This window comes from Gekko japonicus, unplaced genomic scaffold, assembly GCF_001447785.1.
Source record: "Gekko japonicus isolate JY-2015 unplaced genomic scaffold, Gekko_japonicus_V1.1 scaffold351, whole genome shotgun sequence".
Taxonomy (NCBI): domain Eukaryota; kingdom Metazoa; phylum Chordata; class Lepidosauria; order Squamata; family Gekkonidae; genus Gekko; species Gekko japonicus.
This window is the reverse complement of record NW_015172561.1, coordinates 1106999-1122827: the sequence shown is the minus strand read 5'-3', so window position 1 is coordinate 1122827 and position 15829 is coordinate 1106999. Positions and strand designations below refer to the sequence as shown.

At 48.2% G+C, this 15829-nt stretch overlaps 2 protein-coding genes across 4 annotated transcripts in view; both read left to right on the top strand.

Moving 5' to 3' along the window:
• TMEM208 (transmembrane protein 208) overlaps positions 1-3210 on the top strand; it is a 10240-nt gene extending 7030 nt beyond the window's left edge. The window contains exons 4-6 of the mRNA XM_015421226.1: positions 295-422; positions 593-677; positions 2541-3210. Coding sequence (XP_015276712.1) covers positions 295-422; positions 593-677; positions 2541-2678 — 351 coding nt within the window. The 3' untranslated portion in view covers positions 2679-3210. The remainder of the gene's footprint in view (positions 1-294; positions 423-592; positions 678-2540) is intronic.
• Positions 3211-5661: 2451 nt separating this feature from the next.
• Positions 5662-15829, top strand: part of ZDHHC1 (zinc finger, DHHC-type containing 1) — a 21737-nt gene continuing 11569 nt past the window's right edge. The window contains exons 1-6 of one of the 3 annotated variants that reach the window (XM_015421240.1): positions 5662-5884; positions 10297-10393; positions 12038-12259; positions 13250-13425; positions 14876-14977; positions 15297-15421. In XM_015421240.1, the coding sequence (XP_015276726.1) occupies positions 12038-12259; positions 13250-13425; positions 14876-14977; positions 15297-15421 (625 nt within the window). In that variant the 5' untranslated portion in view covers positions 5662-5884; positions 10297-10393. Of the gene's footprint in view, positions 5885-7608; positions 7703-10296; positions 10404-12037; positions 12260-13249; positions 13426-14875; positions 14978-15296; positions 15422-15829 lie in introns of those variants that run through there. The other 2 variants (XM_015421238.1, XM_015421239.1) reach the window with 2 other exon arrangements.

Sequence of the window (15829 nt, the reverse complement as noted above, 5' to 3'; positions counted from 1 at the left end):
GGTTAGTATCTGGATGGGAGACCACCAAGGAAGTCTAGGGTTGACGTGCAGAGGTAGGCAATGGAAAAACCACTTCTGCATGTCTCTTGCCTTGAAAACCCTCTGGGGTCTCCATAAATCGGCTACGGCTTGGCGGCCCTTCCCGTCACCACCGGGGACGCTAATCCTGCAGCGAAGACCAGGGAACCTGGCCCCCATCTCCCTGCGACCACTCGTCGGCCTTGTTTCTTGTGCACATAAGGAGGGTGCTGCTGGGTCAAACTAAAGAGGTACCAACTGGTTTTCCCGTTGCAGCTCTTGGAAAGCCCACCCGTGAGGGCACGGGTCAAAGACTTCCTTGGCTTTGAGATGTGCAAGGCCCCTGAACATGGGCTCCTGGTCAGGCTGCAGCTGAAAGAGCCCTCCTCCAGCCCTTCCTCAAGGCAGAGCTCCCCCTGCCCACGTACTCTCCTCCTGCAGTGTTGTTCTCCTCTAACTCTTCAGCTAGTCTCTGAGTTTCTCCGAATGAAAGAGGATCGGGTAGCTCAGGGACAGGTAAGGCTGTTCTACCGAGTCCCGTGCTGATACATCCAACCTTTTCCTTGGTCCTCAGGCACCTGAAGGATGTGATCCTGCTCACAGCCATAGTCCAAGTTCTCAGCTGTCTTTCTCCCTACATGTGGTACTTCTGGCTCTTGGTAAGTCTTGCTGTTTCGCTTCCTGCCGTCGTCGTCATCCCCCCGCACACATTTGCTTTTCCTTCCTGTCTGTATCACTTGTTGCCTTTGCTGAGCTGTCTGAGAAGAGTCATGCAGTGTTTTATTCGATGTTGTGGACAACCACAACTGATATTACGTTGTTCTGTTCGTGCAAGAGGGTAAAGGGGGGGGGGGATTGTGGGAGCGGCTACTGGGCGGTTTGCCACCTCTTACGTTGTTCTGTTCGTGCAAGAGGGTAAAGGGGGGGGGGATTGTGGGAGAGGCTTCTGGGCAGTTTGCCATCTCCACGAGGGCCACATGCCTGCTGTAGAGTTCCACCGGCATCTGACAAAGAAGAGAGTAGCCTATGGAAGCTCCTGCTCTGTAGGTGAAAAAAAACACACTTGGCTTAATGGCGCAATTGGATTTTCTTAATATTATTTCATGAAGGCTAAGATGCTGTGTTGGAATAGATTGTCATTTGCCCTCCAGATCTTTGTAGAAGTCGCAGAGAATGTTGAATACCCCTCCCCCCCCAATGCTGGGTTGGATCCAGCACAAGAACAGTGAGAGGATCATAGATCTTCCCTGCTTTCCCCACCCCTCAGCAGCCATTTCAGACTCCTGGGAAAGTTTGTTCTGGGGTTGCGAGACCCAGATGTTGTAATAGCTTCACTCATTCAAGAGGCAAGAGTGGGTGATTTCCCCTCCTCCCTCTGCTGTCTCCCAACCCATTTGGCTGTGGTGGTTTCCACACAGGGACAGATTTGTTTATTCCCAGGGTCACAGGACTGTATCTGCAACTACAGTTCTCTGAGTTCCCAGTTTTCATTCAAAAAGAGTCTCTATCCCATTTTGTTCCAGTGATAAACTTTTCCAAAAGAAAAGGGACTAGAGACTTACTTTTTTAAAGAATGAAACCTGAAAATGCAGGCAACTTGGTAAATATTTTTGTGTAATGGTATATTGATATAGCACTGTTAAATCATCAGTTTTAAAACAAGAAAAAGAAAAATCCTGGGCAGTAGGGAGAGGAAATAGGTACTGTGGGGGAAATGGCTCCTGTGTGACTGGGATTGGGCAGCTATCCAGGTTTTGCTGTGATCTTTCCCAAAACTTTAGAGCAATGTGGGTTTGAGAAGGAGTGGAGAAAAGCTGGGGAGATCCCAGGAAATGCATGAATGCACCACAGTACTGTGGAGAAGCGGGGGAGGGGGAGACATACTTCACAATAGGATCAGAGCAGCTAACCTATGTAGAAATCCCCTGTTATTCCATGCAGGTCCCACGATTCCTTGGGCTGTAAATGGCGGGGGAGGGGGAGCTGGGAAGACCGACAATCCTCTGTGGCTTCCACCGACAGATCACTTGGCTCTATCCAACTGTCCTATAGAGACCTAAGACTGAATAACTTTCCAAAATGAGTACCAATGTTGAGTCTGAGAGCTGAATTCTCTATTACCAAGCGACAAATTTGCCAGGAGACCTTCAAGTTTTGAGATTGGAATAAAATACAAATCAGTGGGTGAAACTCAGCAAACTTTTGTTTTCTCTTTTAGCCAGTGCTTTAACTGTACCTTTTGGTAACATGTTGCCACCAGTGTTCCCTCTAAGCTGAGTTAGTGTGAGCCAGCTCACAGTTTTTTAGCCTCCCGCTCACACATTTTTGTCTTAGCTCAGGAAGGATGGCTCCAGAGCAAACTGATTCATGCAGTAGCCAAGTTGCTCGCTCACAACTTTAATGCCAGTAGCTCACAAAGTTGAATTTTTGCTCACAAAATGCCACAGCTTAGAGGTAGCATTGGTTGCAACATCCTCGGCTGGTCAATAATTTTCCATGTGCATTTGTTTGTTTTTTTCCAGGCTCCCGGACGGGCACTTTACCTTCTCTGGGTTAACATCCTGGGGCCTTGGTTCACCACAGACTCCTCCGCCACCAACCCAGAGCCCAATGAGAAGAAACAGCGCCGGCAAGAACGGCGGCAGATGAAGCGTTTCTAGCAGAGCTCCTGGGAGTAGATCTAGAATGCCACCCACCGTCTCTGAGTGGCTGTTCATCAGGGATGCAGATTTTTTTTTAACCAATCAGAAAACATCAGGGGCTGCTTCTCTCTCTCATTCCCCCCTCCCCTTTGGCAATGGCGTGTCACTTGAAGGCTACAGCGATGGTTCTGGACGACTTTAGGAGGGTCACCAGGCAGATACCTTGGCCTTCATCTGCCCCACGGCACAGGGCGGGAACCTTTTGTGGGAGCCGGAAGTGTGTAAATAATCTTCTAAAAGTGACGCTGAAATAACGCATCAGAAGATGGAAGCGTTGCAAGGCTTGAAGAAATGGTATATTAAAAGAAATGCTTTCAATCTATATGGTAACTCATACGGCTGGTATTGGTGTCATCCTGTCCCAATCGGCAACCTGTTCATTTGCCAGATCGCTCTGGGCAGGGTTGATTAAGCCAAAACACAAAGCAAACAATAAACTTAAACAGTGAAAACAATCATTAGATGCAGAGGTCACTGAAGGACAAAGCCATTAAAATAACCAAAATGAAGGTGGCTGCAGGGATAGCAAGAGGCTTTCCTTTCCTTTTTTGTTTCCTTTTTTTGCATTTTGTGTGTGTGTGTTTGCGTGTACCCATGCCTGGAAGTCATGGCGACCTCTGGCAAGTTGGCAACTCCTACTGGGGCATGGAGGATGTTCAGAGAAGTGGCTTGATAACTTGTCTCTGCCTCCCAGCCCTGGTATTCCTTGGAGGTCTCCCATCCAAGTACTTGCCAGACTCGGCCCTGCTGAGCTTCCGAGATCTGACGAGATCGGGCTTGCCTGGGCTGTTCCAGGTCAGGGCAGGAGACTATTCTTTTTATCCCAGACTTGCCATTGAAGGTCCAAGTCATAAAATAAAAATAGAACGAGTTGGTTCCTACCAACTTTCCCACTCACAAAAAACGGAAGGAGAGGTGCCCTTTGACCAGTAAAAAGGCTATGCTGGAGACTGTGGGACTGTCAGGGACAAAGGCCACTTGAGAGTGGGGGCTACGGGACGGAGGGGAACTGGTTGGATACCACCCAGTAAAATGTTAAAAATGTCTGAAATCCAGTTTGTAGAAAACAGCAACATAATAATAAAAAGACTATATTGAAAGCAGCAACCAAAAATGAAAAGAACAATGCAACAATAAATGCCAGTAATTTAACTACCATGTAAATGCTAATAATTAATATGTGAGTATTAGCATCATTGTAATAACCTAAGTAAGGAGCTGCGGTGGCTCAAGTGGTTAAGACGCTGAACTGCAGGCTGTGGAAGGTCAGTAGTTCAGCAGTTCAAGACCCAAGCTGCCACATGACGGAGTGAGCTCCCATCTCTAGTTCCAGCTCCTGCCAACCTAGCAGTTCGAAAGCAAGAAATTGCAAGTAGATAAATAGGTACCACTTCGGTGGGAAGGTAACAGCGTTCCGTGCGCCTTGGTGTTTAGTCATGCCGGCCACATGACCACGGAAACGTCTTCAGACAGCGCTGGCTCTTCGGCTTTGAAACGGATATGAGCACCGCAACCCTAGAGTTGGATTCGACTGGCTTTCGAGCAAGGGAACCTTTACCTTTTTTAATAAGTAAGTGCACAACAGCTATACAGCTGCGTCCAGGGTAAAAGACTGGGGAGCTAGCCGAAAGAGAGCCAGTGTGACGTAGTGGTTAGAGTGTTGGACTAGGATCTGGGAGACCCGGGTTCAGATCCCCGCTCTGCCATGCTCCCTGGTCCCATTGTTCCCATCAGTGCTTCTGGTCCCTAGCCTTAACTCCTAGCCTTAAAACGATTTCTTGGGGGTAATTGTAAGCCCCTGAGTCAAGGGTCCCCAACTTTTCTGAGCCTGTGGTGCCTTTGGAATTCTGGCATAGTGTGGTGAGAGCAGCTACAAAATGGCTGCTGCGGGAGGGGGACCCAGCCACAAAATGGCTGCCTTCGCTCACACAGTGAAGATCCTTGTTCTACGGTAGCGGCTGCCGCCAAAGCAATGGCTGAAGAAAATTGCACAGCCAATCAAATCTCCAGTGGTCAATCGGAAGCTTTACTAGGCAAAAGCTGCATCTGGCCCTGCCCAGATTGGGGGCCACTGCCTTAAGTGCTCCCTTTGGTAGCACTTTGGTTCAAGGTGAAGGAAATGGCAGATGGACAAAGGCGGCGGCTCAGTCACAAGGAGGTAGTCATGCAGATTTGGCTGGGTGCTTAAGTGAAACCACACCCTGTAGTCGTAACAGGAAATGACATGATGGACAGGACAAAAGCCTCCCGGCATTGCTGAATGACTACTGCAGCACCGACTCTCACTCTTGGAACAGGCAGGTGAGAGTTCTCCGCATGCCTGCTTGAAGCAAAGTCAAAGTTGCATCTGTCGGGGTACCATTTTGGGAATGTTGGTTGGTTGAGAGAGAAGCTGAAGAAATCCAAACTCTGTTCTAGCCATGATGCCGTGGTGAGAGAAGGCTCAAACAATCCCCGCTGAGGAAACGGTGCTGATGGGTGGGGAGAAAAGGCCCCGGTGCTTCCAGACGGGAGTGGAGATCTGGTCTTGACAATACTTTCCTGTTAGGTGTAGCTACAGGCCCAGCGGCCAAGGAAAAGCAGAGGAGGACGGAAGAGAAGAAAGACGCTCCAAGCATCTGGTCCTTATTTCTTGTCTGTCCCACCAACAAGATCAGCCAGCATCTGAATTCCTTTCTTCTGATAACTTTCTCCTTTCCCAAGAAAAACAATCCTTTTTTTTTTTAGTTTAAACTGTAGATGGGGGCTGGTATTGTGATGGCTTGCTAGGGTGTAGTCTCACGCAGATTCCCCGTTGTGAAAAGCCAGAAAGGGCGGGGCGTCTTAGTTGTTTTTAAAATATTTTGTACATTAGAATTCTCCCAGTCCTTTGGATTTCTTCCAGGAGTCCTATTTAGAGATCTGTTAGTGTTTGCCGGGCTGCCAGTTTCCATCAGTGCTTCACATGTTCTGGGTGGTACGTAACTGCAGCCGGTTTGTCCCTTAAGAGCCTGGAATAAAGCAGGAAGAGAAAAGCAAGACGGCTTTCCTCATTGGCACCTTTTGATGGCAACTGTATGCAGACGTCCAAGTTTCACAGAGCTGGTCTTCAGGCTGCCATGACAAGGCTGCATACGTTAACGTTCCCCAAAACTGGACCCAGTCATAGAAGCTTCTGAGTAAATGTAAGTACAGCATTCAGAAAAATACTGAGAAAACAGTAAGATTTTAAGAGCTGGAGGAAATGGATCTCTAGTCAACTTTTTTTTAATGCATCAAAAAAATTTTTTGCTGCCGATTCACAGCTTATGGCAACCCTGTAGGGGTTCCAGTTCAAGAGAGGCTCAGAGGTGCTTTGTCGTTGCCTGCCTCTGCATTGCAACCCTGGACTTCCTTGGTGGTCTCCCATCCAAATACTAATCAGGACTGACCCTGCTTAAGCTTCTGAGATCAGATGAGTTCCAGCTAGCCTGGGCCATCAGGACGATGCATCAAATACCATATGCTTAAACATTTTAGTTTCTGTCCCTATTTGATGCATGCTCTGCATCTTCCCCTTTTACAACAAACTCGATATCTTGTGTATCCTCTGTTAGTAGTGGGTGGATATGGCTCCTATTTCTACAGCCATTAGATACCCCATCAATGACGCAGCAGAGATCGGTTTCTAGGAACAGCAGTGCCCTTTCAATTTAAATTTAATCAGGCTGGCTGTAATAACAGGGAACAGACTCTCTGCACACGTTCTGTGTCTGCTGCACGTCCACATGGTTGAGTGCTGCGCTATTGCACTGTAGCGATAATTCACAACTGGATTGCCCACTGCAGATGAGCCAAGCCAGTGGTTACACTTGCTAACTCCAGCTTGAGAGATTCAAGAGTGATGTTTGGGGAGGGCAGAACTTACTGGGGATGTTTCATAGAGCCCACCTTCTGAGCTGCCGTTTCCTGGCCGTTTTGGTTGTTCGGATCGTAGAATCATGGGAGTTGGAAGGGATCTCTAAGGTCATCTAGTCCACCCCCCTGCACAATGCAGGAAATTCAGAAATATGTGTGTGTGTGTCCCCCACCTGCTCCATTCCCAGAAGATGACAAAAAAAATTCAGGATCCCCAGCCAAACTGGCCTAGAGTTGTGGCTTTCTCCCTGGGGCTTTATTTTGGAGGGCTCCCTCTAAGCTGTGGAGTCTTGTGAGCAAAAATTCTACTTTTTGAGCTACTGGCATTAAAATTGTGAGCGAGCGGACTACTGCCTAGATTATTTGCCTCTGGAACCATCCTTCCTGAGCTAAGACAGAAATGTGTGAGCCGGGGGCTGAAAAACTGTGAGCTAGCTCGCACTAACTCAGCCTAGAGGGAATGATCAGCCCTGTAGCTAGGGATTTTGGGGTGAGGGGGCCTTGGGGGGTACAACTAATTAAATCAAAGCTAATAACATTAATTCAATTTGGGGCCAGCCCGGAAAGGAGGGGACCTGGAAGAAATGCTAGGGGGCTGGGCCCCCTGGGCCCCACATTAGCTACCGGCCTGGGAACGATGCTTTGGACCTCTGCTGGCTTCTGCATCTTGCATCTCTAAATAGCTCTGTGATTTCTAAATGCACCTGAGCATAACCTCCCACTGCGAAAGAGGGATTTACCGGGGGGGGGGATTTTTTTGGAACATTGTGAAGCGGCGAGGGGAATTCGAGAGATCTAGCGGCTGCCCGTCTCCTGGCGCCGAGAGCTGTAGTAACCCCGCCTGCCGTCAGGGGGCGGACTGGTGCGGGCATCGCTGAACAGAGCGGGGAGGAGGAGGAGAAAGAGGCGGGGCTTGTATGGAATGTGGGCGGAGTCTGCCGGGCGGCTCGGCCTGTCGCCATGGAGACGGGCCCCCGCGGCCTGAGCTGCCTGGAGCCTGGTCCGGTCGGGCCCCATCGTGAAGCGCCGGCCCTGCGGTGCCCTCCCGTTCCCGGGCATGAGGCCGGTGCGTGGCCGCTCGGAACTGCCGCTGACCTGGGGGGATGGTGAGGAGAGGCACTTGGGGCAGCGCGGAGGGGGGCTTCATGCAGTTGGAGGGGGAGGGCTTTCCTTTGGCTGCTGCTTATGGGAGTGGGGCGCCCTATGGGTCTCCGTGGAGGTGTGTGGAGATGGCGGTGGGCCGCCGTGGATCTGTGCCCTCTGGCTTTCTCAGAGGGGATGGGGATGGGGGGGGTGCCATTTAAGAAAATGGAGGGAGGGGAGAGGGCTTCTCTGCTTATTTCTGGAGTTCGAATACTTTAAAATATGTATATGCCTGTTTCTCTCGACCCAAGGAGAGGTAACCGCACAAAATATAACTTGTGGTATTTCGATAAGCTTCTCTGCGTCCTGACTGGGGAGAAAAGCACGGGAAAATATGCCTTAGATCTACTAAACTGCTTGTTTATTCATAGTCCGACTTTCTCAATGAGACCTAATGTAGATCGCAACCTTAAACAATGCAATAGGAACGGTTTATGATGCTGAGAAATGGGATGGCTGAGCAGGTAGCGGTGTGATGCAGGGGACCGGATGCTGAAGTCCATGTCAATCACATATGGTATGTAAGAACATAAGTAGATCCTACTGGATCAGGCCAATGGTCCATTTAGTCCTGTATACTGTTTCTCACGCAGTGGCCAACCAATTGCTCCGGAGGGCCAAACAAACAAGGCACAGAGGCCAAGGACCACCCCTGCTGTTGCTTCCTAACTTAAGACTGGGTTTCAGAGGTTTACTGCCTCAGTGTATGGAGGATATCCAGCCCTTCTAAGGAGCTCAAGGGCCAAAAGGCTTCTATGGACCTCTGAACTGATCCAGTGAGGCAGTTCTTATACAGTTTCTCATCCTTCCCATGCTAGAATTTTCAGAGCTCCCATTGCAATGCTTTTCTGCCACTGGTTGGCAATGGGATGATTTCTTTATTTGGAATGAATGCTTCCCCACAGCATTTAATATAACACTGAACGTCCATGGCTATTCTGCAGTGCGTATCCTTTCCCCAAAGTCTAAAGTGCTTTCCTGTCACCAGGAAAACTTCACTGTTGAACTCCCTTGTCTTAGCAGCAGATAAGCACAGGTGGATTTTTCCATGCATTTTGCAATATATGAGGACCTGGAGAAGAAATGGCCCAGTTTTTTGTCATCTCCCCCCACCCTTGAATGTGCTAAGAAAGGTTTTATTCTAACCAATTTCAGACAGCTTCACCCAGTGCTGCTTGGCCTCTTCTGTGTCAACAAGGTCAATTTTAGGCAGGTTCACAGTGTTTTCCCCCTTTAAGTGATCTGTCGTTTGTGCTATTAACACACAAAGTTGCCTTACACTAATATTGGTCTACCAAGACAGTTTCAGGTGTATCTGACATTGTGGGCTTTAACTCACAAAAACTTATACCTTGGGAAAGTGTATTGATCTTTAAGGTACCATTGGACTTGAAGGTGGGTCTCTCAGGGTCAGTGTTAACCATCTGAATTAATCATGGTAATAAAGCTGGCTAGTGTGGAAGCAGCCTGCTTCTAAGGGCTGTTGATAGCAACCATCCTGCAAGACTGGTGATGTCACTGTGCTCTAGGAAACACATATTTGTGCATTCCTTTTGGCACTTGGACAGGAATCCTCAAGGGCACATAAAGCAGAGCACACAGTGCTTCTTTGCCTACTTCTGTATGTTTATTGTCATATAGATTTGTGTCCTTTGGGTTAGTCCCAATTAAAGGGGGAAAGGTGGGTGTTCAGTATGGCTGGACTGCGTAGTCTGTTGAGATCTGGGAATGTAACATTTCCATGACTTGTACTTTCATCCTTCTTGATTGGCTTTTTCCCAAATTCCGTTTTGAGGCTCTTTGTGATTTATATGACAATTGTGATTTATGAACTAACTGACACTAATTTCCTTCTACTAGTAGCTTTGTGGACAACTGTGGATGTCCCACACCTTTTTATAATGCTGTTTCTCTGGAAGGTGCCTCACTTGCCACTTCTCAACTCTCTCTTGGCTTGGTGCTCAAATCCAGTTGTCCGTTCTAGTTTCAAAGCTTTTGGGGGGATACAGAGGGGCTAAACATTAAATGAACACTAGCCAACTCTCTTTTATAGGGATGGTTCTAATTTAAGCAACAGATATTCGTTACAGGGTTTGTTTTATTTTTTAAGATTCCTATTTTCTTGTGCGCTTTTTATGCATAAGTGTCATCAAGGAGGTAAACTCTTGGGATGTACTACTTCAGATTGCAGGTTGGGGGTTTCAAGGAGAAGGCTTCTTGCTTGGTGTTTCCTTCACATATCCTAAGTTGTGTAGAGGAAACAAAAAGTCCAAATTGCCAGGGTGCCTACGTTTGGATGTCGGAGCAAATGTGGAGGATAGCGCGTTTCCTGCAACAAACTGTTCCATCATACCTGCCTTGAGTGGTAGAAACAAAACAAGTTAAAGATACTATTTTCCTTTCAGAAGCAACAAATTTAAATCTAAAGTAGATGGCGTTTGTATATTGAGGACTGTGGCACTTATTAAGCGTGTAATTCCATGCTTTTAAAGCCCCATGCTGTTTTTAGTATGATTTAATCCTTCTGATTTACTTTGACTTCTTTTTGTTTACACAGAAAAGGGCTGCAGGTCTCATGAGAACGTTCTAAGAGCTGCATGATTGACCTAAGGAGGCCTGCACGGTGAAGCTGAGGCAACCACCTTGAGGCTGGGGTAAGAGGAGGCAAGTGGAACTTTTCTGTTTGTCAAAGAGCCTCACGCTAGCAAGCAACCGGCCAGTATATTCCTGGAGAGAACTCACAGATGTAGACTGGGAATTGTGTTTGGAGGGCAGTGTGTTTAAAATTTTCGTTTATTATTTATTAGGGGTTTTGTTTTTGTGATCTGGGGCTTTTCCGTGTTATCATTTTCCTCACTCGTAAGTCCCTGTTTCTTTGGGGGGCAGGGGCGGGGTTTCCTGTTCCACGTATGTTTTGCTCCCTCTAGTGGTCAATTCGATATTACAGTGGTTTATGTCCAGCTAGGCCACTTCTTTAAGACGCTGAACTGCAGGCTGTGGAAGGTCGGTAGTTCAGCAGTTCAAGACCCGGGTGCCCCATGATGGAGTGAGCTCCTGTCTCTAGTTCCAGCTCCTGCCAACCTAGCAGTTCGAAAGCAAGAAATTGCAAGTAGATAAATAGGTACCGCTTCGGTGGGAAGGGAACAGCGTTCCGTGCGCCTTGGTATTTAGTCATGCCGGCCACATGACCACGGAAACATCTTCGGACAGCGCTGGCTCTTTGGCTTTGAAACGGAGATGAGCACCGCAACCCTAGAGTCGGACTCGACTGGCTTTCGAGCAAGGGAACCTTTACCTTAGGCCACTTCTGCACTGTCATCTTTGTCACTTGTTCGCCCCTGTTGCTTTAGGTCCCCCTCCCCAATATGTTTTGCTCTCTCTCGTAGTCCCAGAGGGAGCAAAATACATGTGGAAAAGAGGGGGAACCCAAAGCAATACTCTAGAGACAAATGAGTGACAAAAATGACAGTGCGGAAGTGGCCTATGTTTTTATGCCGGGCATAAACCGGTGTAATATAGAATCTACCACTAGAGAGAGGAAAACACACACAGAACAGACACACACACACACACCCTGCCCCCAAGAAACGGAAATTTACAAGCGAGGAAAATGAGACTGCAGAAAAGCTCTAAGTTAGAGGGAGGACTCATACAGATGAGACTGAGGTTATGAATCCCATTAAACAGCACAGTGCAGGCACGCGCAGCCTCAGTTTGCATTGGGGCTGTGTGGGAAAGAAGGAGGATGTTTTGCTATTTGTCACCCGGATCCTTGCCTTGTTAACACTTTAAAGGGAGAAAAACCTGTGTTTTTAATAACATGACTTTTTTCCAAACGCAAATAGCAGAGTCGGGAGTCTCAGACAGAGAGAGGGTGTGCGCGTTGAAGGATTAAACTGCCTCTTTCTTCCCGACATGACTTCAAGGTAAACTGAGCCTGCCTGTGGCTGAAATGTGCATTCGAAGAACAGAACAAGACTTACATTCTTTATCCGACCTGCTGGTGCCCAAAGCTAATGTGTACTCAAATGTAGAAACATAGAGCTGGAAGGGAACTGGCCTAAGGTCACCGTAAACTGCGTGCCGGAATGGGGATTTGAAGTCAGGTCTCACCAGTCCTAGTCCAGCACCCAAACCACCGCGCCGTACTGAGAGGCTTTTGTTTCTGGTGAAAGAGTCGACGTGAGAGCTCTTGCCTCACGTGGCCTTAAATCTTGTCTTCCAGGGGCTCTTTCTTTGCCAAGCGTCTTCACAGCTACTCTCCTTTTCAGGCAGTTTTCTTTTTCGGCTTGCTGTAGATGAACATCTGCAATAAACCGCCTAATAAGACAGCTCCAGAGAAGACAAGCGATGAAGCAGCTCCTGAGGCCCAGTCCCAGCATGCCCGGAGAAACGGCTGGAGCTGGCCGCCCCACCCGTTCCAGTTTGTTGCCTGGCTGCTCTACCTCTTCTTTGCCCTGGTCGGCTTCGGCATCCTCGTGCCGCTCCTGCCTGTTCACTGGGTTCCTGCTGGGTATATCGTATCCTTCCCGGCTGATGATGCAGTAGGCACGCCGCTGATGCCGCTGTCGTGTGAGTTAACGGTGAGACTGTTGCCATCGTTTAGGAATGGCGGGAAACGGTTGTTGGCCACTAAAGTCAGCAGTTGATCCTGTCCTATCCTTCATTGTCCTTGCTTCTCACCAGCTGGTTGGATTGTTGCATTTGAGAAGAAACTTTTAAGGCTTCGTCCTTAGGTGTTCCAGAAGGCAGAGCGACCAGATTCAACTCCAGTAGCGCCTAAGAGACCAAAAAGATTTTGGGGGTAGAAGCATTTGAGACTCAAAGTGAGCTTTAACTCTTGAAAGTTGTACCTCTAAAATCTTGTTGGTCTCTAAGGCGCTACTGGACTCATATACAGAAATATGGAGCTGGAAGGGAGCACAAAGGTCATCTAGTCCAACCCCCTGCACAATGCAGGACATTCACAGGTACTCCCCCCCATTCCCCCTGTGACTCCTGCTGTATGCCCAGAGGAAGGCAAAAAGCTTTCAGGATCCCTTGTTCTTAGGTGCGTTAATGCATTAGAAAGAGTAAAAAAATAAATAGATAGCACACTATGTGCGTCCGATGAAATGAGGTATGGTCCATGAAAATTCAGGATCCCTTGTTCTTAGGTGCGTTAACGCATTAGAAAGAGTAAAAAATAAATAGCACACTATGTGCGTCTGATGAAATGAGGTATGGTCCACGAAAGGTTTTTCTGGAATTAGCTTTGTTAGTCTTTAAGGTATCACTGCACTCTTGTGTCATTAAACATTTAATGGTTCTGGCCTCTTGTGAAAATGCTTCTAATTGATAGTTCTGTCCACATCCACCGTTAAGTTTTATTTTTTTCTTCTTGTTCTTGTGAACAATGGAATAAATAATGGTTTGACTCTTTAAAGCTGATCTTGTGTTCTCTTAAATGGAGCCTTGAAACACTGGAGTGAATACATCTGTGGAGACAGTCCTTAACATGTCCGTTTCAGTGTCCAGGAGTCTTTTTCCTCTGCCATCTAATAGTTCATCTTACAGTGGTTTCCATCGACCCAGCCGATGACAGCGTGCGTGAGAAGAATTACCGGGGGCCCCTCTCCACGTTCAATCGTAGCCAGCATGCTCATGTCATTGAGAACCGCCACTGTCACATCTGTGATGTGAGCGTGTAAGTACAAGTGAGCCTTGCCCTTCCTCATGAGTACATTGAGTTAATTACGTTGAGTTCTCTCGTGGACAGTGACCAAGGCGGGGAGCATTGAATGAAGGCTATAAGAGCCATGGTTGCTGAGAAAGGATACTTTCCCTTCCTTTGCGCTCACCTTGAGAAGATTTTTGTTCATTTATTTAAAATATTTATATCCTGCCTTATCTCCTAACAAAGTAACAACTAGCTGTAAAGACATCCATAACGTTCCATCAGCAAGATAAAAACAACACACGGGATAAAAACGCACATGACAAAAACAGTGAACAAAACAGATGAACAAATGATGCCGCCTTCTACTGAGTCAGACCTTTGGTCCGTCAGAGTCAGTATTGTCTACTCAGACTGGCAGCGGCTCTCCAGGAACTCAGGCTAGAGGTCCTTCACATCACCTGCTACCTGGTCCTTTCCACTGGAGATGCAGGGGATTGGATCTGGGGCCTTCTGCATGCCAAGCAGAGGCTCTACCACTGAGCCGCAGCCCCTCTTTAGCATACACAAGATTAAAAACACATCCAGATCCACAAAAACATTTTGTCCTCCATCAAATGCGCTCTGGATTAAAACCATCTTAGGTGCCTTCCTGAACGCAGCAAATGAAGGTGCCCTCCACACCCACCCTGGTAAGCCATTCCAAAGGACCACAGGAGATCCCATCACCTAAGTGTTGCCAGACGGACGATCCTAAGAGAGGAGACTTCAGCTGGGGGGGTTCTCTGAGCATTTATATTTATTACTATCCCTCAGTGTTCCAGGAGATTTAAGGTGCTCGTGTATGTCTCCCAGGCACGCACCGGCCAGCCCCAAACCTGCTTAGCTTCAGCAGGGGGCTGCACAATTTGCCTTCAGGCTGTGCTCTGGCGTATGAGCCTGAGTGCTGTGAGCATTCCTTTTTGCATCCTGGACCACTTTGAGTCAGTGTTTGCATATGGCCTGCTAGAGAGGGACCAGGATGATCAAGGGAGATGTGCTGGCACGGAGCCTGGCAATTAGCGGTAGGTAAGAGCCAGTTATGGGCTTGGGCCTCTCCTGTTCATTTCAGCAGAACTCGGGCTGTGGCCAGTTATACGGATTGGCTTAACTGGCTGGTAGCCCCTTGGAGAACGGGTGGGATAGATCCAACCATCCTCCAAGGAGCCTTCCTCTAATAGAAGAGGCAAGTCGGAGGGAAGTCTCCTTAGGCTAGAGGAAAGCTTCCAGCTTTGCTCAGTGAAGTGGGAGGGTAGAGACGGGATCCACACCCATTGGGCGCAACCAGTCTTGAGTCCAGCTGGGTGCGCTAATTCCCCACCCCCCAATGATATTTCATCATCCAGTGGAGCATCCTCGCGAGGGGGGAGGGATCGCTTTCAGATGGTTGGCTCTGCCCCGCCTGTTCTCACTCTCTGCATCCTTCCTTTCTTATTGTTAGGAGCTCCCGATCCAAGCACTGCGGGACCTGCAACAAGTGCGTGCGCGGATTCGATCACCACTGCATGTGGCTCAACAACTGTGTGGGGGAGAGGAACTACTGGTACGGGTCGCGCCTCTGGCAGCATTAATCTGTTGCAGTTAAACTACTGAAGGGCAGCTCAGCTTTCTCCAGAGCCCAAATATTCATCTCCTGCCCTTTTTGACAAAGATGCTGCAGGTTGAATGCAGTACAGAAGCATGCGGTCCTAGTTATGTGCTGTAGTAGCTGTGCGGTGCTCTGTGTTTTGGGGGTAGTTTTTCCTCTTGATCTACTGAGCCTGGTCAGCAGTGTGGCCCTGGAGAAGTCAGGTCAGGAGTGTAGCCGTGTGCCGTGTTGCATGTCGGCCCTTTTGCGAACAGTTCTTCTGCTTCCTTGGCAGGCTTTTTCTGAACAGTGTGATATCAGCCATTGTGGGCCTTCTCCTTTTCCTGCTCATCGCTTTCTACGTCTTTGTGGAGTTCTTCCTTAACCCCATGAAACTGCGCACCGACCAGCACTTTGAAGGTATCTCCCCACACTCTGCACATGGACTGTCTCATCATAGCAGGGGCTCTCTCAGGGAGCAACTCCATATACAAGTTATTTTAACAGTTGTACAGAATAAAACAGGACGATGATGGCACCTTAGAATCTGACAGGATTTATTCCAGCGTAAAGCTTTGAGCCAGAGTTTCATTAGCAATAATTTACGTTAGTCTCTATGATGCCACTGGGTTACTGTTTTATTTTGCTGCCATAGACTAACATGACTTACCTATCTGGGATTATTAACAATCGTACAGTATCCTTAGTAAGCTCAGGAGGGTCTTGATGTAACAGTTATCGTTGAAGGTTTCCCCTCAATCTTATTTTCCTTGATTGAAAGCTCCCGTTCCCCCCCCCCCCCCCCCCCCCGTGTTTTTTTTCCCCCCT